The 22,792-nt window shown below is 40.3% G+C and overlaps 3 protein-coding genes across 3 annotated transcripts; all 3 read right to left on the bottom strand.

Annotated features, from left to right (window-relative positions):
* Positions 1 to 185: 185 nt before the first annotated feature.
* LOC139668005 (5-hydroxytryptamine receptor 3A-like) lies at positions 186 to 7,151 on the bottom strand. Its single transcript, XM_071547478.1, has 9 exons — positions 7,097 to 7,151; positions 6,163 to 6,329; positions 5,041 to 5,085; positions 4,740 to 4,849; positions 3,918 to 4,090; positions 3,651 to 3,811; positions 3,112 to 3,322; positions 2,066 to 2,236; positions 186 to 1,508 (listed from the first exon to the last, which is right to left on the bottom strand). The coding sequence occupies exons 1-9, from the start codon at positions 7,134 to 7,136 to the stop codon at positions 1,285 to 1,287; spliced, it is 1,302 nt and encodes a 433-aa protein (XP_071403579.1). The 5' UTR covers positions 7,137 to 7,151; the 3' UTR covers positions 186 to 1,284.
* Positions 7,152 to 7,757: 606 nt separating this feature from the next.
* LOC139668004 (5-hydroxytryptamine receptor 3A-like) lies at positions 7,758 to 13,648 on the bottom strand. The gene is made up of 9 exons (XM_071547477.1): positions 13,347 to 13,648; positions 12,988 to 13,154; positions 12,796 to 12,840; positions 12,387 to 12,496; positions 10,529 to 10,701; positions 10,265 to 10,422; positions 9,958 to 10,168; positions 9,507 to 9,665; positions 7,758 to 8,890 (listed from the first exon to the last, which is right to left on the bottom strand). The coding sequence occupies exons 1-9, from the start codon at positions 13,384 to 13,386 to the stop codon at positions 8,637 to 8,639; spliced, it is 1,317 nt and encodes a 438-aa protein (XP_071403578.1). The 5' UTR covers positions 13,387 to 13,648; the 3' UTR covers positions 7,758 to 8,636.
* Positions 13,649 to 13,838: 190 nt separating this feature from the next.
* Positions 13,839 to 22,376, bottom strand: tsen54 (TSEN54 tRNA splicing endonuclease subunit). Its single transcript, XM_071547488.1, has 12 exons — positions 22,316 to 22,376; positions 20,948 to 21,106; positions 20,755 to 20,818; positions 20,146 to 20,229; positions 19,847 to 19,945; positions 19,709 to 19,761; positions 18,902 to 19,039; positions 17,603 to 18,071; positions 16,976 to 17,114; positions 16,784 to 16,844; positions 15,802 to 15,915; positions 13,839 to 14,833 (listed from the first exon to the last, which is right to left on the bottom strand). The coding sequence occupies exons 1-12, from the start codon at positions 22,369 to 22,371 to the stop codon at positions 14,686 to 14,688; spliced, it is 1,584 nt and encodes a 527-aa protein (XP_071403589.1). The 5' UTR covers positions 22,372 to 22,376; the 3' UTR covers positions 13,839 to 14,685.
* Between the last annotated feature and the right edge of the window lie 416 nt (positions 22,377 to 22,792).

The following is a 22,792-nucleotide window of genomic DNA, read 5'->3' as shown; positions in this document are numbered from 1 at the left end:
AACTTTGATGAAGAGGCATAGGCAGTAGAAAATGGGATTCGACCAAAATGGGTTTTTGAAGGCTGATACCAATATGTTTAGATTGAAGCTGACGGTAGCCGAGCCATTTCCATGCCAATAAATAAATAAAAAGACTACAAGTATTCTGTTTCCCTTAGAATTTTATTCTTTTCCAGGGTGTAAAAGCCTCTCAAACAGCATTGAGACCATCGTGTGACACTAAAACTCTGTTTAAACTCAGGATAATCACAACAACAACAACAATAACATATTCATGCATAGACATACTTGTATGGAATCTGATCAGAATGTTGCATCAGATGAATGTCTTCCCATAGACAACCAGTGTAGTGTTTATCATCAAATCTACAATAAATATGTAATCAAACAAGCTGCATCATATCCTTCATATCAGAGGTGGACTGACCGATATTCAATTTTTGTTTAAAATATCGGCCAATATCGGCCTGATGTATGACCAAACTGATATAAACCTCCAAGAAAAGCATGAACTCACCCAGCAGTGTCAGAGAGAGCAGCCACAGAGCGAGCATGGCTGTGCTGAGGATGAGGAGAAGGTTCAGATGAATGAACTGAAGTGGCCTGGGTTGTTTCATTTATTGCCATCGCACAATGAGCTGGCAGGTTGTATTTGTTCGGGGGGGGCAGGGCAGCTCCACCTCCTCCCCTAACCTTCTAGCTCAGTGATAAAGGAGGAAGAGCTGTAAAGATGATGATGATTCTGGTAATTTCCACACTGACAGAGTCTTCATCGTCAAGAACTGGCAAGGATTGTTTGCTGTTACGACGGCTGAGACTACAATGAGTGTAACAGTTAAATGAGCTTTAATGTGTAGATTAAAAAAAAGTTATAAGCAACCAAACATCAAAAATCAGGAGGTCAAAGGTCACAGGACCCACAGTGCCGTTTCTATATTCCTGTGACCATGGAACATAAGAGAGAGTGTGAGGAAATAGAATAAGAGCTAAGGAGGGAGATGGAAGGGATTTTTATATACTGTTCTATAAGAATACACCTCCAGTATGATCAATACACACTACACTGACGAGACGAAGAAGAAGAAGACGAGATTCTCTGCCCTTTTCCCTTCAAAAACCATTTCTAGCTCTAGTTGTAAATGCAAGCCTCAGTCATGTACCAATTACAATTGAGCAAATAAGCATTTACTAATAAGACAAAACACAGATAAATTGATAAAGATAGCACATAAGAGAAAGCTTGTTCCCTCTCCAAAAGCAACAAAATCATAGTGAAGTGTCCACTTAGTAAAACCACTCGTGACACATGTACACCATAAATCCAATGCAAGTGATGAAATAGAGCCAAAAATATATTATGTCAATCGTTTTTGCCACTTTCGCATAATAACCAGGTTTCTTCTTGCTTGGTTTCAAGTGATCGGAGAGCGACTTCACTTCATCTGCGTCACTGTTCTTCGGTTGGTTTTCCATCTTTTCCGAGCCGAACCCAGCATCTGTCACCAGCTCTGAGGAGGAGACACTAGGCCTTTAGAACCAGAACAGTATAAAGTGTTCATGTTTTAGGTTTGTATTTATTGGCATATAATGATACTTAATAACTTAATACTTAATTAGTTATAGTTTCAAAAACTGAGACCACATTTTCCATACAGCCCCTGTTGCTAAGAGGATGTTGCTTCCTCCTCTCCCGGGTGTCGCTCGGTTTATTTTGAGAGGGGGGTGTATTTTGATAAGAGCCGATAACAGCCATTCATAAGAGCCAATATGCATTCAGAACCAGGTAAACTAACGTGAAGTTGAAACTATGCAGTTAAAATAGCGGAACTGGAATAAAACTGTGTATAAAACAGTAAAATGCTTCCTGTATTGTGCCGTGAAGCAATTTAGCAGACTTCCTGGTGGTTCATAATGTGAAATGCAGTGTAGAGGCGGGTAGATGCTGCCCATCTTCTCTGTGATGGTTTCATTTGTTTACAGTCTCAAAATGAACGTGGTAATGATATATTGATGTTAAAATGCTACATGCAGCACCTTCATATACAATTGCATCGTGTAATTTCACCTTTTTGGCAGCCAGGAACCTGACATTCCTCCGCGACCTTTGGCGTCTCCACACAGACGGCTTTCTGACCGTCCTTTTCAAACCAATCCTCCAAATCCACCAGGAAGCTCACCGCCATGGTCTCCAGCAGGCTCAGACCCGTCAGTGTAAAGATTACAATGCAGAGAAGCGCTGGAACAAATGCACATAAATAATCACATAAAACAGTTAATGTTTAAGACAAAAAAGCAAACTGTGTAGTTGATTGAATGATTGATTGATTGATGTGTTTATTTAAGTGTCCTGCACCATTTATGGTGCCCAGCCCATATGGGCTTACAAGACACTAGACAGCAACAACAGCCAGGATGGCCACATGACAAATCATAATATACATTTCCACAAATTCAAAAGGAAAACATTTAAAAAACATTCAATTTCCATGATAGAAATGTCCTATTATGTTGGATACAGTGTACTCTGTCTTAGTTGCCATGCATTTTCTATAAATCTTGCTAAGACAAAAATATCCTCATTAAAGAGCCAGCTCAACATATCACCTTCAGACAACCAAAACGAATCAGGGTTCTTCAACTGAATTTTTTCAAATAGATGATTCCTCAAATCACTGTACATGGGGCAGTAAAACACAAAATGAAATTCATCCTAAACAACACCAAGATCACAAAAAACACAAACGCAGGAATATCTTTATATCTGCCTACCTCAATTGCCAGTGGTAAGGTACCAGTTCTTAACTGAGCACATAAGGACCTCTGCCTTCTCTTTAAATTAAATGTTACCAGTATATAAGGTTCTGTGAAGTAATCTTCTTTAATTTGAACGTAGTTTCTGAGCTTTGGCTTTTTCCAAATCTCCTCCTTCCATTGTTCCTTATGGATCTTTAGCAGTTTTTGTTTGACTATATTTACATTAGACTGCAAATTGTTCCTGAAGATTATATGTAATTCAGAAAGAGAAAATATTGCAGAAACCTCTCTTATACTATAGTGTAGTAATGCATAAGTACATATTACAGCAGCATAGCGTTTTCTGCAGCCTCTCACCTATCAGCGGCAGGGTTTTGGCTGTGGAGGGCAGGATGTCTTGAAGGATCAGCAGTAAGACAGAGATGGCGAGCAGGATGGTCACTTTGAAGCCTAGTTTCTCTCCTCTGGCCTCGCTGATGAAGAAGGACGCCAAATCCAGGATCACCAAAAAAGTTATTGGTATCACAAGGTTTATGAGGTACAGCAGTGGTTTCCTCTCCAGAGTGATCTATAGGCAAGAAAGATAAAAAAGATGCAACAAAAAAACACTGAATTTATTGCATGAGGATAGTTTCGTCTGATGCTGAGACAAAAAGAAATTAGCTTAAAGGTGCGACATGTAGCATTTTGAAACATCAATATATCATTGTCAATATATATATATCATTGCGTAGAATGTAGAGGCTGCCAATCCTCTCAGTGACGGTCTTGTTTATTTACAGTAATTTAACTAATGTCGCAAAATGAATGTGGTAATGATTCACTGATGTTAATTGATGCTACACATGTAGCACCTTTAAAGCGTGCCTCAAATTTGGCTTTCCCCAAAAGCTCACCATGTATTTGAGCTGATCCCAGACTAATGTGTCGATGCTGTACTTCTCCACAGTCTTGTTAAGGCCCAGGAAGTCCCACTCTCCCAGTGATGTGAAGGCGTCTCTGGTGTAGTCGTTCATTTCACCGTAGTCAAAATATGTCCAAAGTTCTACTTCGTCCTCTGAAATGAAAGTTAATATGTATCACATTTAGTGAATTTTAAGGGGGGGTGTGTGTGTGTGTGTGTGTTTGTGTGTGTGTGTGTGTGTGTGTGTGAGTGTCTGTACCATTGTTTAAGACAGACTGAAAGGTGATGTAGCATATCTGGGTGTCAAAGGGAAACTTATAGAGATCCATCTTGCAGGTGGTGGTCAGTTGGTATCGATCAACCACTTGAACCAATCCAAAACTAAGCAGAAGGGCGTATTGGTTATATCTGGAAGGACCGGAGTTCGAGATGCTAAAGACGGGAAAAGACACAAGCGTGAAAAATTGAGTCTGTTCAAATGGAGCTTAGTTTACCCACGGCTTTCAAACTGCTAATGCATCGGCCCACTGACCCTTCCATCGCTCACAGACATAAAGGACATTTTGCTTGGGACAAACAGAGCTTGGTCCATACCGCTCACTTAACTAAACAGAGCAGTTTGACCTAGGCAAATAAACATACATAAAAGCTATAGGATACGGTCCTACCCATTGTTTTGCCTGAAAAAGAAAAATGAAATATGATTACATGCTGCCATCAGTCTGTCCTCAGATTGAATCTACTAACAAACTTTAGGGAGGAGATGAATACAGGCAGCAGCAGGCGGCATGGTTTCATGTCGGTGGTAAAGCAAATTATTCTGTTTTTTTACAGCATAAGGATTATTATGGAGTCTTAGTTCTTGTCAAATCTGCAAATATCTTGTGTTAATGCATGAGTTCATTTGGCGGCTGGATGAAAGTTACTGCTCATGTTGCTACTGCATGAGCAATTGTAGCCAAGTCTGATGACGCTAACAGTGTGCCAATAGAACCACATCTTTACTACCAACTTTAATAAGCAAAACAACTGAGAAACAAAACAATATTCACACATAAAAAGTGGAGCAGCTGATACTCACTCCTGAAGAACAATGATATCTGGCAGCCAGAGCTTTTCCCTTTGAATGTAAATCCGGCTGTTTCCACAGAAGTCTTTGGGCTCCCATTGCAAGAAGTCATTGTACCAGGACTAGAGGTGAAGAGACAGGTACTGTAATTTACTCAGATCAGGATCAAACCGTTCATAAAGTGATGGAATAACAGACTATTCTAGGTTAATCTACGATAATTCTGCTATAAGACAGCAAAAATACAGTATCATTTATTTTCCCACCACATCTGCTGTATGTTTTGGAGGAATTTCACTTAAAAACCACTTACTATTGCAACTGTGACAAAGCAGCTGAACGTTTGTGTCTTCTCATTCTGCAGAAAGTCAAACACCAATTACTTCACATAGGAAATTAAAGTGCTGTCATAGCTTTGGAGTGAAGAATACGCAAGTAGTTATTATATCTCATGGAAATAGTCACAATTAAAATATTGTGATCAGGATGGAGTGGAGAGTAAACCCAGCTGCACTCAGTTTACTCACATTGTTATTTGCAGAATTGAGTTTGCCCAGCTGTTAAGGCTGACATTAATCTTTATGACAGGAATTCACACCATTGTAAATAGTAATGATGTAAGTTACATGAAGATAGTAAGGTTTGACCAATATGAGAATACCAATACCGGTATTTTTATACTGAAGTTGCCCATAACCTTTATTTTCTGCCAATATTCAATATTTTTAAATTTCACCATTTTACTCAGTTTTTCCCAAATAACTGTATTCTTTTAGCTGAAGGGAAACTCTGGGATACATTAGGTGTTTAAATAAAGAATGTATTATTGTTTTTAATAATTTAGCAATTAAATGAATAAATAACATGCAAAGAAAATATTTTTCAGTGCAGTTTTTCTGTAGCTGTGGTCAGAGAGGAACCTCCATCAGCAGTGGGCGACACTGACTGGCTGATGTTTGATTTTTAATAAAAGGTCAATATCAACCTGATATATCAGCAAACCAAAATATCACTATTACTATAGAAGATTGGATTTTTTTTAGGGGGAAAAAGCAAAGATTAATGCTTTAGAATTCTTCTTCATATTGATGCTTGTTTGCCTTATTTATTACTTGCACTATGCATTTGAATTATTTATTCTCTCTTCTTATACACTTTATTATTTTTTTATTTGTTTTTTTTATTCATCTTATGTTGTATTTCTTGTCTGTCTTATATACCTTGTGTACAGCACTTTGAATTGCTTCTGTGTACTGTAACTTGCCTGGCCTTATGATGATCACCAAAAAGAGGTTTGTTTTCCCACCTTCATATTTACCACCACATAGACTTTGACTTTTACTGTCAATCAAATTGTCCCACATGAGTTCACCTCCTCATCCTCACTCTGCACTCTCTGTCCAGCCACATGAAGCTGGAAGGACACTTCACTTACCATTTCCAGGACACTGTTCAGGAGCATGTCCACCATCACTGATGACTTTTGGGTGAAATTCTTCACAGGCCGCAGCTCTGCCAGTGCGGCACTTCTCTTTTCCAGGTTGAGGTGAGAGAGCAGAGCGTGATTTGAGCAGTTATTCTGCTCGGTCCTGCAGACAACACCTGATATGCAATACAAGGCCCTGCATGAGTCAGCCTGCATACACAGCACATGGATGGAACATGCAATTTCTAATATTTTAAAGGATAGTACCGGTGTTTGTTTTTTTTAAGGTTGTGTCATTCGTCTATGTTGCCCCTCTCCTTTTACATTATTTCTGGTTTCTGCACATAGTCAGCATAGTTGGAGATATCAAGACTCGCTTTCCTCCCTTCTGAAGAAGCCGTTTGCTGCCATTCATTCTTGTTCAGTATGAAAAACTACTTCCACAGAGCGACAGAATCCATCACAGTAAACATGAACATTTGGTTTTGTCAAGAGTTTCTGTTTTCTCCTCATCTCATTGAGTGTTTTTCATCTCAGCGCTGCGTTTCGTTCCGCTCTGCTTCCTGCCAATCAGCTGACACCCACAGGAAGAAATGGAAATGCGAGTCTCCTCCAGGAAATAATCCCTCAGAAAAATGTCGCCTCATAAACTTTACTGTCACATCCACGGCTTTTTATTTAGCGGCGTCTTTGTTAGACGGACGGGACAGCGGTGTAATTTCAAGCTAGGTTTGACACCGTAAAGTTTGTATTTTAAAAATGAGTACATGTTAAAAAAATTGAATTACATACAGCGTGCATTACAAAATGATTGGGGGAAATGTAAACTAGACGTAGACAGCAGTTATTGGGCTATAACTCTAAATGACACCGGTGTTCTCCTTTAAGATGAATTTCAATATTAAGAAAGGCAGTGTAAGTGCATATAAGAATCCCGACTCACCCATCAGAGTCAGAGCAGAGACGAGCCACACGATGCTCATTTTTAGCGCCGGGGTCCTGACATGTAGTGACTAGATGTAAGGTTTGTGTGTTATTTATGTGTATTGCATGCAGGAGGTAAAAACCAATCAAAAGACTAGCTGTATTTCTTCCGTGAGGTCACGCATTCTTCAACCCACGACCCACATTTTAGTAATTAGGATTGTCGATGAGCGGCGAGCTGTGTTGGCTTCATGTTACTGCGCACACATCTGACAGGCCTTTATCTCTCCCACTGAATAGATATCATTATCTCTTCAGCTGAGTCAATAGTCCCATTTCCTAACCCGCTGTAGTTGGTGTACAGTGTTTAATGTGCTTGTCTCTGTGTATTAAACAATACAGAGAGGCTTCAGGTAACCGCTATAGAGACAAGAACAGGCATTCATGTCCTGGTGTTTATTTAAGGACGGTAGAGTTGCAATGGTCATGACACTGAGTCAATATCGTGTAATGAGTACAAGTAATGTAGCGGTAAATAAACAGGTGCGTGAACTATGACCTTCAGTTGGTGATCATCATAGAGCAAACCACCAATATGAACACAAACCAGATAAGAAAGAAAAGATATTTTCAGAAAAGCATTAATTTATTCTTTTTTTCTTTTTGCTTAAAAGACCCCATCCTCATATACCTTACATTAGTTTGACTGTTAGTATGATGCAGGGTTGGGGCCATTCATGAATTGAGAATACATGGTAAAGTCCAATAAATTCCTGGAGGTGGAATGTGAATGTGAATGTCACCCAGGTGTAAAGAAATAGAATGTGAATTGCATTGGAATGACAGGAAACAGAATTTAATTCCATGAAATTCCACTTCTAAGAAATTCTTGACTCGCTAAACATTATAAATCAAACATTATGAATCAAATAAAAGACAGTTAAACAAGTCAAATACACTCAATCATAATGTATGGATTACGAATACATGTTCTGCATCAAATACCACCTGGAAGGTTCGTTTAACATTTTATGATATTCAGTATTGATAATATATAACACTACCTGTAATCTCAAATGTGTGGCAAGAAAAAACAAAAAAACATGGAATTTCATTGAAATAATTTAAATTTGGCAACTCCTTGAAATTCCAATTCAATTCCAATTCTGTTTCCTGTAGGTTTTTTTGGGTTTTTTTTTCAAATTCCAATTCCAGTTCCTCAGTTGAATTGGATTTGATGAGTTCATTCATGAATTGACCCCAGCCCTGGTGTGATGCGTATTTGTTTAATTACGTCACACAGATTTATGCCAGCCTAAGCAGGTGGGTAAACTCTAAACTACAAATAAAAAGGTGGGTAAAGTGAGTTTAGGTGGAGTTTCCCTTTCACTACATCCTGCTTACTAACAACGTGCTGAACTACAAGAAAGAGAACATGTTCATCACAAGGAAGTTTAGGGAACCAACACCATCAATGCACGCACTGGCACAAGTAGATCATAGATATACACATCATCTAAGAATCAGTATGAAACATATAGTACTTCAAAAGCCACACATTATACATGTATGCCACAAATACTACATTGACAAGAAATGACAAAGAACACGGTGTCTATGATTCTGGCCGCTCTTCCACAGCGTCCAGGCTTTTTCTTGTCTTGCTCCACACTGTTAGCAGAGAACCAGTCCTGACGAGCCGCCTTCACTTCCTCCAGGATCCGTGTCAGCAGGACGGGGTCAAAGGGCGACTCCAGACGCAGGTACTCCTTCTCTGGCTTCTCCTCACCTTTCCCTGCCTCTCCATGGGGCTCTGGGTGAAAGAAAGGGCTTAATTTATGCAGATATATTGGGAATGTAGGGATGTGAAGCGTTTTTGGAACCAGAGCTGGCGTGCCCTAACCTGACGCGCCAGATGGTTTGTTACACAGAACCATCTGGGAAGTCGTCCTTGGAAACTGTTTGGAAAAGGGCAGGCACTTGACAGGTGATTGGATGAACCATCTGTCTATCACCGTCTATCACGGGCTAACTTCAACCAATCAGATCAACGAACCATATAAACAAACTCTTGCCGAAGCCGGTCGGGAGAAGAGCGAAAACATCTTTTCCATCCAGAAAAGCCTTCAGTGCCGTTCTTTGCTCTTCTTTCAATGAAGAAATACTCTCCAGTTCACTCTCCAGGAGCAACGGGGTTTATGGGAAATGTGGTCTTAATTTTGAGAAACACTAGCACTAACAATATCGCTGCCATGAGATGGAGGCTACCAGTTGTCTCCGCCATGGTCTCATTTGTTTACAGTAATTCAACCAAGGTAGCACAATTAATTTGACAATGATATACTGATGTTTAAAAATGCTACGCATAGCACCTTTAACATGTCAATAAATAATTATTACAAAAAAAAAGAGACAAGCAGAAAATTCACCTTTGTGACAGCTGGCTTCTACCTGAGTCTCCACACGGGCGTGGGCGGAGCTTTGAGCCTCGTCACCAGAGTTATTATCGAGGTCGACGAGGAAGCTCACCAGCATGGCCTCCAGCAAGCTGATCAGCACCAGGCTGAAGATTGTAATGCAGTACATAGCTAGAAAAAGGGTGCAGACAGTGACACTGCTGGTCAGGAAAATGTTGTTGGCACTAATGAAGAGAATGCTGGACACTAGTATCGCTGCTTAAAGGAATAGTTCACCCAAAAAAAAAAAAAAAACGGTCATTTTCTACTCATCCTCATGCCAGTACAAGTGTGTGTGAAAAAAACATACGATCCCGATTTTGTACTGGGATGAGGATGAGTAGATAATGACCTAATTTAAATTTTTGGGTGAACTCGTCTTTTAACCTCTGGTCTAGCCTGAGGAATGTACGGGAGCTCTCACCTATATTTGGTAGCTTGTCTTCAGTGGAGGGCAGCATGTCTTTAAGAATCAGCAGTAAGACGGAGATGGACAGCAGTAGGGTCACTTTGAAGCTCAGCTTTTCCCCCCTGGCCTCGTTGATGAAGAAGGACGCCACATCCAGGATCAGGAAATAGAGGAGGGGTATTATGAAGTTTATGACATATAGCGATGGTCTTCTTACTATGGTAGCCTGCGAGGAAATGGTTAAATTGATGGGAGACATAAGAAATGTGAAGATCTTAGGGGATCAACTTTCAGATTTGTGTGCTTTCATATGTTTCTTTACCTCGTATGTAAGCTCGTAAGTCTGATTCACAGTGGGAAGTTTATTTTCAACAATGGCAATGCTAAAGAGTTCCCATTCCCCTTGTGTGACCATGTAACTCTCAGAGAGCTCGGTAAGGACAGAGCTATTGGAGAATGATCCTAGCACTATTCTTCCATCTGTGCAGATGATGGGAAAAAAAACAAACATATTATTTAACAATGAAATTATTCATGGGTAGATATAATGCGTTTACATGCGTGCACCTCGTCCAGTGTAATTTACCATGGTTGGTCATGGACATAAAGGTGATATTACATATTTGATAATCAAAGGGGAAGCTGATGAGATCCATCTGGCAGGTGATGGTCAGCCGCTGAATTTCAGTTGTAACCACCATTCCATCCTGATACACAGTGGTATATTGACTCTTTTTAATAGCCCCAGTATCAGAAACACTGAGGGGGCAAAGAAGACTTTAATAGTAAACAGAGGGACTAAACGCTACACTGTAAGACACACAATTATACACCTGTACGTTATTGAGGGTACATAGAGAAAAAGCATTATGTTGTGAATTATTGTTTCCAAAGATCCAGTGCAATGAGTTCAACTCAGTCAGGAAAAGTCTGAATGTTGATTTCTAACACAATAAGCGTCATTGTTTTCAGTTTTTGATGGTTAGATGGTACAAAGCTTGTTGACTGGCTGAGAGCCGAACCTTCCACCGCAGACAGTATTTCTCTCTTTGGGGAACAAATATCCAGTGTTGGAACTTCGCAATCCAACAATGGAGGCACAGAGATTTTGGCTAGTTTGGAAAGTAGCTGGCTGGCTATAGAGCGGTCCAGTGACAACGTTTTTTTGTAGGCCAACACGGAAGTTAGCTCCACCGTGGGTTTTTGAGTGTGGTTTTGGACTGATGCCGAAAATAAGCTCTGTATTTAACGCAGGCTTGTGATATTCATAGAGATAATTTTGACAAATCAACACTGCTTTCATGAATTTTTAAGCATAATTGTAATCCTAGTAAAAAGCTAACGCTAGGCTACAGCAGAGGAGCGTTCCTCCAACGTCACAAACATTCAAAGCTTCAGCTTCAGGCAAGCTAGCAGGCTAGCAAATTCAAAAACCTACAATTTAAAAAACTACAGTTTAAAAAACTACAATTGGAAAAAACGATAAATCAGTAAATCTACAATCTACTACAGTTCAGAGGTTTTATGGTGGACTATTCTGACTAATGACGTGTTATTGTGCGACAAACCCACTGTAGTTCAGTTTCTAAGACAGTTAGCCATTTGTTAGCAACTTACTTTATTAGGGCGCATAAAACCTTCAAAATTCAAAAATAGGATGTTTAATGGTTTAACACTAACCCTAACCACAGAACAAAATGTGAAAACTTTCTCTACTCTCAGGCTTTTAACCAAAACCCATTCAAATCGTAGTCACTTTTCAGCCAAGGGAACCCTGGTTCAAAAATGCTAACTCACTTTCGGGTTTTAGGACTCAAAACTGGACCGCTCTATTGTCTGACAGACTACGGGACACCTGATTTATTATGCATACTGTTGACCAATCAGTGCATTCATTAAAACCTGGGTGTAGGTGACATCACATACACCAGGAAGTAGATTGGAATTCTAAATGTGTTTGATTCTGTTGAGTTTTCCAAAGGCCATCAAATTTCCACAACGCTGACAGTTCTAATAATTTGGGTAACTTTACATTAAATTATATAATGAAATTGAGAAATGCAGTTCTCATTGCACTGGACATTTAATCAATTTGCTTGACTTCACCAACAATAGGTCATGCTTTCTCAGACAACAAATAGACTTTTTTAGATCCAAATTATTACAACAGCTAATACCAGTATATACAGTAGAGCACAATTATGTGTAAGGATGTTAGTGTTATTTCTGTCACATACATAGAAACGCACTACAACAAATTCTAATAGGAAACTAGTAAAAAGTTAATGGATTGGCGTGAACATGCATATGCTCACAAGCACTTTGTATTATGTGAGCTCAGCATGCTCAGTCACTCATGCACACACATACAAACACCCTCTGCAGTGAAAAAGTGAAACAAACATTCAGGGTTAAACTGGAATTATATAGTGAATTGTACGTACTCCTCCTGGATAATTATATCTGGGAACCAGAGCATCTCTTTCCGAACGGATATCCTGTCTATTCCACAAAAGTCTGATTGATTCCAAGATAGGAATTCGTTTGTCCAGCCCTGAGCAAAAAAACATTTGGTTTGATGTATTTTTTTGAATGTAAAATTAAAAAAAACATTAAAAAAAAAAGACATCTCTACAAAGATTTTTAAGTCATGTTGATGAGAATGTGATGTGATCAACCGCTACAATAACTATACATCAAAATGAAGACACTGATTGTGATATTCCTGGTGATGACAAACCACTGATGTCTATTCCCTTTAAACAGATCAAATTTACATTTAATTTAATGGCACCAGAACTACTGCATTAACTTTGCGCTTGTTCACATCTCAGTCTACATAGCAAGTCTTACCACTGTGCGCCAGCAGTGGCTGGTGAAAGTTTGAGACTTCTCATTCTGCAGAAAATCAGCAGTGTTAGTCTTAGTATTAACAGCCAAATACAGTGACAGCAACAAGTGAGTTTACTTAACAAAAATCAGCTAATGACAGCAATGTACTGTGAAATGTACCATTCATACACTGAGCATTATAAAGGCACTTACCACTTCTAAGATGCCAAATACTACCAAATCCACTGAAACTAGTGTGGGGGTTGTCCAGTTTTTCACAGGCCGCACATTCGCAAGCATGTCACTGTTTTTTGTCAGGTTTAGGTGATCCAGAAGACTCAAGTATGAGCAGTCCACCTCCAGACTGCTGCAAACACCAGCTGGGAGGGAATAAAAACAACCTCACAGGCTTGCAGAAATAAAAACTTCAAGAAGCTGATAATGCACAAACCCTAAGACATCTTCTTCATTACAACATTACTAATCACATTAACCATAATATCACAGTGTATTCTATGATGTTTCAGTCAACCAAAACAGTTCTGTTGCATTCAACACATTAAGTCACTCACCCATCAGAGCGAGAAAAGCTACAGTCCACAGAACGGACATGGCTGTGTGTGTGTTTAGGTCCAGCTGAGCAATGCCTAGCGAAGGGCTGCAGGAGCCATATTATAGGCTTCACAAATACACACAAATCATATAACTATTACAACAGGGGAGTCCAATCGGAAAATCAATAGGTCAAGCACTAATTGAACTGTCTAGTGTTCCTATTAGTCTTCACTCCGGCGGTGTGTTGTTAATGGGAAAAATAATATGAATCACTGTTAGGAGTCTATTGTTGGCCCGCAGCTGAGGAGACAAGTCAGTGTATGGCTGTGATATCGGTGTACTCAGTGTGATGTGATATGGGACCGGCTTTCAACACGCTCATTAACTCACAATACCTGTGGTTGCTCAAGAACAGCACACACAAGCTTCAAAATGATTCCAGGTGCTTTTTTTTATTATTAGAAAATTTAAAAAAAAGTTGCACATAATAGAAAAGGAACATCAATATTGGACCTGCGTATTTGAAATTTTTTTTTTTTTTTCTGAATGATTTGGAGACACTTTGTCACACACAGCGTTCTGTTATGCCGATCGACAAAATCTCAGCTCCTGCATTTTGTTTATGAAAGGCAAAAAAGTAGAAGAGAAAACATTATTTCCCTTGTGATTGCAGTCGAGAACCGTCTGACAAATTACTCTGGAAAGTGACGCTTACAAATGTTGAGGATGTCTTCTGTTGATGAGAGGTTCCGGTTTATTGTTAACATTTCACACACTGACATCCACTTTAGTTGCACATCAGATGTAGATGATGCGTCGTGGCCCTGAGGATTCAGGTCCTCTTTACTTCAGTGAATCATGAATATTTCTGATGTTCTGGGTAGAAGGGGAGCTCGCCCTCGCAGGACAAAACGTATTAAATCGAGATGTTTAAATGCAAAGTTTCCATTTTTATTATTCATCTTCTGAACAATAAAGTGGCGCGTGCTCAAGTGAGTTTTTTGCATTGATGATGGGGGAACTTGATGATGTATTTTCTCCATTTGAATGTGCAATTGAGTGAGATTTCTACTGTCCCATACAGTAAGATGACTACAATATATATGCCCCCTGCAGGCATATATGATCAGCTTATTGATCAATACCAATGACTAAACCGTTACTTGGTCAGGTGCTGAGATTTCTGGTTTTCAAAACTCACTTTCCAGCCCATACTCTATTTTGGAACAAAAATTCATCCACCCATCCACACGACACTATAAACACAGATTCAGTTTGTACGATTAAAAATGCTCTGTCCGGGTACATGTTGGTTTATGTTTTAAGATGAAGGTTTGAGAACGGTTAAAACGGGCACTAGTGCACATCAGTGGGCAGCTGGAAGTCTTTGAAGGTGTAGAAGGAGATGTCTCCGTGGTCGACCGCAGCGCAAACCACCGGGACGTCCGCGCTCTGGAAGGCCAGCAGCTTGATCGCTCGCAAGTCGGGCACAGGACCGTCGAAACTGAGAGAAAACAGGCAGGAAATCACATGTTAGACGATTCTTTGTTGGTAATGCGGGCCATAGGTACGTGTGAAGAGGCTAGACCAAGAGGAAAACCAAAAACCAAAAGAATAAAAACAGAAAAGCATTCTAGCAGGATCCGCACTTGACACCCACTTGTAAATTATCATCCAAACCACATTTTTTTTTAATCATAAAAACAAATCTAGACATTGATTTTGAATGTTTGTTTGCCTCTATAGTTAGCTTTGTTGAATTTGATTTATCTGGGTGCCAACAGAGTGTAAAATAAGAATTAATAACTAGGTATGGGACGATATGCTTATCTCATGTTACGATTTGATACATGGGGTTCAGAATTCAATACAACCACGATACAATGTAAAAAACAAAAGTTCAATGACAACAAAGTCTGACTGTGCAGAATTATGTTTATTTCTGAGACACAAATCTTTCTAACGATGGCACTGGCTTGCTAGAAAGTAAACAATTGAAAAATGTCATTACAAAGTGGAAATAATATAATTTGGATGGAGAGTTTGTGAAATTGTGATGGACAAGCGTCTCATTTGTGATTACTACAGCGGAGTAAAATGACGCGAATATCGTGATTCATTTTTCTGCCCCATGATACGTATTGTCACATTTTGTATTGCGATATATTGAATTTTGATATATTGTCCCATCCCTATTAATAGCTTAGTAATGCATAAAAGCGACTGGTAGAACCCCTTGTGATTTAGCTGCAACCCCATAAGAACCTGGACGTATGATGTGGATATACTGTACAGAGAACCACACCATGTACTCAATCAAAATTTAAACTCACAATACATTGAAAGGTGAGACAAAAGGGAAGTTCATTTCAAGCCAAGGCGATATTTATTTCATTTTACTCAAATATCTGTTGTTTACCGTAAGCCAATCTTGAGTAAACATCCCTCAGGACAGTTTGTGGGATTACTTACCTGCAAACACACATGCGGGAATAAGGTTTCCCCGGGTTGCTCTTCTTGAAGTCAGCCACCGTATCGGGTTGGTAAACACTGAAACAAATCCTCCACTCGTCTGAACCTTTCAACCTGAGCGGACAAAGCATAAGGTCATGGATATCCCCGAGCGGCACGAGCCTCGTCACTGGACAATATAATCGTCTGTGAGAGCAAAATGTTTTTAAGATCAACCGAGCAGTGACGATCTTAAACATCGCCGCAGCCATCGATGATTTATGAGCCAGAACATCCATTCGCCATTGTTGAAGAGCTTCTATGGGGTTTGTTAATTAAAGATCTCACATTGTGATAGTGGTGAAAAAGGCTGCGTTGACACTGTAGCTGAAAGGGTCCAAATTTAGTTTTTTTTTTAGCTCTCACATGTGACTCAGATCTGATGTTTTCTAATCAGTGTAAACAGCAAAAATCTGCTTAGAATCAAATTTTTTCAGTTCCCATCTGGACCACATGGAAATCAGATCCCAAGACACGAGACTGTAATTTAAAGAGTAATTTGATGTCATTCACCTAAGACAACTGTCAAAATTTTGGCCGTGTGGCTGAGCAGCGTTAGCATGGAGGACATGAAGACACACCAATGCAAACAAAGCCAAATAGCCTTTGACTTGATGCCTCAGTTCAGTCGAAGGCACAATCTGTAACTGAAATGTGTTGGAGACAAAAACAGGTGTGACATCTTTTTTTATTTTTAATCGGCCAGGTGAGTCTTTTCAACATCACTGTCAGTTCATATTGGTATCAGATATGGGTTACATCTTTAAAATAAATATGAACCGTCATCCAAAAGATCTGATATGAGCTGCGATTCAGTATTGAGCATGAAGGTCTGAATGTAGTCCAACTTCCTCTAAACACACTGTGGAATCTGTCTGCCTGAAATCAAAAGCTGAACACACTGCGAACAGAAATACACGCCTTGGGAGCGAGTGATTACTACCTGGATGCTCCATCTAGCAAATGAGAGGATTTGGTCACACTGATTTTATCCAGCAGTTCCCCTGGAAAAAAAAGAATAAACTTAATTGGCGTGGTTTCACATCAGATGCACCGGACTGGTGTAAATTAGACCTCAAAGACTATAAACTACGAATGTGTTTTACAGAGTGGGGCGGTGTCCCTGTGATCTCACCAGTGGAGACGGGTTGTGTTGGGTCATGTAAGGGAGTGACTTCCCTCTCCCACAGGTGAGCCGGTCTGTCTCTACACCTCCTTCGCCTCCTCCTCGCCTGGAGCTCCAGATACTCCGCCCAGTTCCTGCACCGCCGAACCTTAAAGCAACGGATCATGTAATCCCAATAATGTGTCCCTCAAAATTGGTTGAAAATGTAATAAAACAAAACTGTTCATGTAGTACATTTCTGGATTATATAATAACATCGCTCTAACTCGCAAGAATAAGAAGAATTTACGTTTAAACTCAGAGTTTACCAACCTGTTTAGGTTGACAGATAAATTGACAGTATATATCATAGTAAGCAGTGTCAAAATGATGCAAGTTATATGAAGAAAAGGTCTTTTAAGGGGAAAAAGCACATATTTATACTGCTAATTTTCTGCAAATATAATTGATTTTTGTTTATACTGATGGTTGTTTTCCTTATAATGATGTAGTTTTATCCACTTTACATTTGCTACTACATCACTAGTAATGTAATAATATGATGTTATTACATTATACAGCTATTTATTACATTTCCAACCCATTTAGTGAGACGTGTTATTACATTATTTTACTACGTTATCAGCTGCTACAAACCTCTTTGTCTTTGTTGATGTCCCACCGCTTCCTCTGTCTGTCCTGTTCCCTCTTCCTCTCGCCCGGGGACATCTTCACCTCCCGCAGGTTCAGTCTCCGCAGCCAGGGGGCGACGTCACAGGCGCCCACGGCCAAATCCCTGGGCAGCAGAGACGGGTGAGGGGAGGCCAGGCTGCGGGGACGGGCCTCCCTGGAGCCCAGGTCTGGGAACGGGATGGAGCGAAAGTCCCAGCGTGGGGAACGGGCTGCAGGGAGCTGCTGCGGCCGGCGGCCCGACTCCGGGTCGGCCGTCCACCAGCTCCTGTCCCGGCTACCGCCTGCTGAACCGGTGACGTCAACCTGGGCCTCCGAAGAGGCTGGAAGGTCTGCAGGGAAATCAGGAGTCTTTTGAGGCTCCTCTTCACCTCCAAGGCTGAGTTTATCCTCCTCCATTCTGTCACAGGTGGATTCCTCCTGTGCTTCTCTGTGACTGCAAAAACAGGAGGTAAGTGTACGGTTTACAGAAAGATTCATCTGTGTGATGTGTTAACTAGTGATGGGTAAATGCACATGTTGAACGATACTTTGAAATTAGTCAAAATGGTTTGCCAATTTTTTTTTTCAATTTGAAAAAAAAAATTGGAACTGAATTGAAATCGGTCATAGTCTGTGGTTGGAGTTCTACAGCTCTAAGAGAGCCGACATGCTTGTAGAAACAAAACAAACTCATTCATTCTCAATATAGAAAAGTAAAGGAAACTGACACTTTTACAAAGCTGAAATGAACCAGTCCTAATTAGATTCGCAAGAATCAATTTAATTATCAGAATCGATCTTCCCACCACTAGATCCAAGTTCAGCTCAGTCAGTTAGGGAGAGACACTTCACCTCTCTAGACCTGGATGCTATCACACTTCATCACGGTTTGGTTAAGATTATTTGGTGAACCTTTAACTGTGAATCTTCACATCTTAGCTGTGGTTTTTCCTACAATTCCCATAATCCTCTTCTCTAAGCAAGGGTAACTCATTGTGATCTTAAGACAACACTGTGGCATTTTATAATAAATCACATTGTTGTATAAGCAGTGCTTCTAGGTATGTATGCATGTATGTATGTATGTATGCATGTATGTATGTATGTATGTATATGTTATGTTTGCTAACGTTACTGTATTCTGCACAGAAGAAATGAAGGCAGCTGAGCCAGAGAGCTGACATCACATTCAAATAAACTGATTATTTAGGTCTATATATCAGAATCTGACATTTTCTTCCTGTGTTCTCTGGTCTGAAGGTGGATCTGGTGGGTTCTGTTCACCTTGACGTCGAGGCTGAGGCTGAGGCTGAGGTTGAGGTTGAGGTAGGACTGGCGCTGCGTTTCCTCTTCAGCTGTCTGCCTGCTCTGTCCCGGGACTGGGGCAGGTTCAGCTGCCTCTCGTAGGAAGACGGCACTGAACTGTCGAGAGCCAAAAACAACGCCCAGATTCAGCTGAAGTCTAATCCATTACCGCCCATAACACTGAGTCACTGCAGATCCGTTCAGACGGGATTAGTTTCTTGGGGGTAGGGAGGGTAATTGTGTATTCCTTGAGCTATTGGTTAATTTTCATCCCTTCCAGAGCGACCATGTCTGTAATTTCCCCCCCTTGACCCCGGTATTAATTTTGGCCCCAATTACCTACAGCGCACTTGTAGGTGGTCTAATAATTCCAGTCCTTCTGCGTTTCAACTCATTTGCTGATGATTTGAACGCCACTCACCCCGCTTCCTGATTGCCAAAGAGCGCTCAATTTCACTTTTTGTCTGTGTCAAGGTTAAGAGGGGTTGACATGGAAGCGTTTGAAGAAGCTTTTTCAGCTAATTTCACTGGTACAAGCCCGCCTAAAACCAAACCATACACTCCTTCTTGGGAGCCAATAAGATGAAAGCGTAAGTTAAAGTACATCAGGAGCGTTAGATCCAGCATTATAGATGTCTGTTACTAGCGACAGTCACAGCTGTGCTTTGCATCTGAGCAGAAGAAAAGCGCCTCCTATGTGATCACAGCCTAAATGTCTAATATTTTATTGCCCTCTGTCCCCTGTAATTCTAATCCCGTCCAAACGGAGCCTCAAGAGTCTATTACCTAGGATCGAATCTGTTCACCACGTAGCCAAGTCTCTTCAAATGCCCGAACACCTTGGTGATGGAAAAAGCTGTCATTAGCCGGGTTCAGGAATACTTTTCTCTTCCAGAATCTGTCTGGTACTTTGTTCAGCTGTACCTGATACTGCTGGAGCGTCACTGTGTCTGAGGACAGAAACCTCTCATACCCGTCCTGGATGGACAGCGGCAGGTCCCGGTAAAACACCTGCAGGTTCCCCTGTGCACGACACGGGTAGATAACACAAAAAAGATGGACATATGTTAGGGATATAAATTCACGTTTTTTCTCAGATCAAGAACCTGCTGCAGCATGATTCGTTAAGTACTATATAAATATTAGGTTATGTGATTAGATTAGATTATGTGTCCTGAGCTGGTAAACCACACCCTGGTGAACAGGTTTTATCTGGCACTCACACACTCCATTAGGTACAGAGCCTCTTCAGGGAGGAGACACTGCTTGCCATTGGCAGAAAATCCCATCGTCTGCCAAAACTTTCCCTGTGTATGGTGAACAAGTATTAAATGTTGTACAGATACAGACAGTATTAGTAATAAACATTTAGCAAACATTTTGATAAACGCTTTACGACAAGCAGTAATAGATGAGGAAGTGTACAAGCTGACAGTCTGTCAAAGGGTGTGTGTGTATCGTAGTGCTGAAACAATTAGTCGATGGACAGAAAATTAATCGATTCAAATTTTGATAATCAATCATTTTAGTCATTTAATCATGTAAAAATACCAAATATTTGCTGGTTACAGCTTCACAAATGCTAAGATTTTCTTGCTTTTCTCCATTTCTTATCATTATAAAATGAATACTTTGGGTTTTTTTGGTTGCTGGTCAGACTAAGGAAACAATTTTAAACATCACTTTGGGCTCTGGTAACTTGTGATGGGCATTTGTTATTATTTTTGACATTTTATAGACTAAATGATTAATCAGTTAATCGAGAAAATAATCGTTGAATTAGTTGCAGCGCTAGTGTATGTACAGTTTATTTCCCATGACACTGTACTCACAGCTGGAGACTGGAGCTCCACTATCTGCTCGCTTGGGATCCATACGGCCTTCACTAGGTTTCCTCTGCAATAAAACAAAAGGAGACAAAGCATATCTCACATCTATGCAGCACAAACTGACCCTTAGGTTTCACTTTGCTGTTTTATTTCCTTATAAACCTAACTTGCTGAATACTTTCTGCTGTCCACTCACAGCCTCTCTACTCGCTCCTCTGATATGAGGCTCCAGTGTTCATTCAGACTCTGCTCCAGGCGCCGTCTTTGCTCCTCTGAGTCATTGGGGAAGAAGTCCTTCTGTCCTCTGACTGGGATCTTATGGCTCCTGGCCCGGGCAGCAAACAGCTCCGACGGGCTGTAATCACAAGACCGGCCACTCAACAACATGTGATGCTTTGTCATTTGATCAAGCCAGGATGCATAAATATAACTGATCGGTGCTTTTAACAAACATCAGTTAGAAATGATGCACAAGGCCATGTAAGTTCTAAGTTAGACTCTAAAATCAATATATACATTTTATGCTACAGGGAGCCAGTGAAGAGAGACTAAGACTCAGGTTTTATGTTTGTATTTTCTGGATTGCATAGGTAGCCAGGTTCCTGGGTTTTGAATAAGTAAGGACATTTGATGGTGAGCAATACGTTGCAGAAGTTGCTAGTTCCTTATGTGAAAATATGTTGAGACTGTGAAAGGAGAAGTCAAAGATATCACCAGAATGCTTGGCCTGGAAGCAAAATTAAAGCTACCCAATTCCAGATGCCTAGTCCAATCAAGTGTATTCTTCTGTACTGTATTAAATTACAAATAGTCTGTGCAGTTGCAGACATAATAGCTTAAGGTATTTTGTATTTCCCTGTGTCATGCCTAATGTGCATCTATAAGCGGCATGGAAACTAGCCCCAATATGTTGTAAAATTATGTATCTCTTGTAAGGAGAGAATGCAGTGCCAAACTCCATTGAAAAAACAATTAAACGCTGCCTTGTTATCGACAAAGGTACATATGTGGTAGAGCATGACTTTACAGGAATAGGTAAGGAACCATTCTTACATGCGGCATACTTCCAATCCATCAAGCAGCACTTCTCTCAATATATGTGCAACTTTTACAATTACTTTGCCTCTTATTCCCACAATCCTCTTCCACCAAAAGACGCAGTGAACAACGGTAGCGTAGGAGTAGTGTGAACCGATTCTCAAAGTTGGAATTTTATTGAAACCAAGTGCTGCTTGGTGGATCGTATGTACGCCGAATTTACGAGGAGATAATGATTCATAAGGTCTCAAGAGATATTCTACCAGGTATGTACCTTTGCCGATAACAACAGCCACATTTAAAGTGCTAGCTTTTTGAATGGAGTTTGGCGTACCGGTCTGTTCTAGCGAGACTGTCAGATAAAGGATCCTGAAACGGAATCAGTTCCACCATGTGCACAGGAAAGCTGTTTAATAGTTTCGACGACAAAGACAGGTCCGTCTACCGAGCCACTGTATTTTAGTTGAATGAGAAACAGTAATATCTTCGGTTGGGAAACGTTTATATATTACTACTGGCTACATACCTTAACACTTCATTGAAGAAGTTCACTTCAGTAGCTGTCTTGTTTTGGTCCGCCATGATTGCCAGTCGCTCCGCTCTGCTCTCCTCAGGGTCCTGATGCCCGTCTTGTTCCGTAAATAACAGTTGTTCCAAATATGGTCAGTAGAGGGAGCTAAAGTACAACATTTCACATTCCCTCATAGACAGGAACCGCACATGGCTTTTTCTTACACTAATTAGGCTTTCTGTCAGATATTTTTAGACTACTTTGACCTTAAAAATAGCCTTTACATTACAATTATACAACGTAATCTTTTTTATTATTACTGTTAATACCCATTTGTGCTGGCTAAAGCTTTAGAATAATAAGAATAACTAATTTGAACATTATTCAGGCATAAATGCATGTGCTTCTCCATTGCGAGTATTTATTGCAGCTGTAATAATGTTTTTAGTCTAGCCTACTGTCATTTCTTCTGCTAAACCCATCCCTTGTCCA

Source organism: Centroberyx affinis, unplaced genomic scaffold (genome assembly GCF_046629955.1).
Source record: "Centroberyx affinis isolate AG114_WGS23_722 - 3 ecotype Tasmania unplaced genomic scaffold, CSIRO-AGI_Caff_v1 ptg005952l_1, whole genome shotgun sequence".
In the NCBI taxonomy this organism is placed as follows: domain Eukaryota; kingdom Metazoa; phylum Chordata; class Actinopteri; order Beryciformes; family Berycidae; genus Centroberyx; species Centroberyx affinis.
This window is presented reverse-complemented; position numbering and strand designations above follow the sequence as displayed.

Excerpts from the sequence above, each read along its gene's own strand:
- LOC139668005 (XM_071547478.1), bottom strand. The coding sequence starts at position 7,136 with ATGAGCATCGTGTGGCTCGTCTCTGCTCTGACTCTGATGG. Across the intron at positions 5,086-6,162 it reads TGAACAGTGTCCTGGAAATG|AATGAGAAGACACAAACGTT; the intron begins GTAAGTGAAGTG and ends GACTTTCTGCAG. Across the intron at positions 4,091-4,739 it reads GATATCATTGTTCTTCAGGA|CATCTCGAACTCCGGTCCTT; the intron begins GTGAGTATCAGC and ends TCCCGTCTTTAG.
- LOC139668004 (XM_071547477.1), bottom strand. The coding sequence starts at position 13,386 with ATGTCCGTTCTGTGGACTGTAGCTTTTCTCGCTCTGATGG. Across the intron at positions 12,841-12,987 it reads TATTTGGCATCTTAGAAGTG|AATGAGAAGTCTCAAACTTT; the intron begins GTAAGTGCCTTT and ends GATTTTCTGCAG. Across the intron at positions 10,423-10,528 it reads TATGTCCATGACCAACCATG|ATGGAAGAATAGTGCTAGGA; the intron begins GTAAATTACACT and ends TCATCTGCACAG.
- tsen54 (XM_071547488.1), bottom strand. The coding sequence starts at position 22,371 with ATGGCGGACCAAAACAAGACAGCTACTGAAGTGAACTTCTTCAATGAA. Across the intron at positions 21,107-22,315 it reads TTCTTCAATGAAGTGTTAAG|CCCGTCGGAGCTGTTTGCTG; the intron begins GTATGTAGCCAG and ends TTGTGATTACAG. Across the intron at positions 14,834-15,801 it reads TCCCGCATGTGTGTTTGCAG|TTTCGACGGTCCTGTGCCCG; the intron begins GTAAGTAATCCC and ends GTTTTCTCTCAG.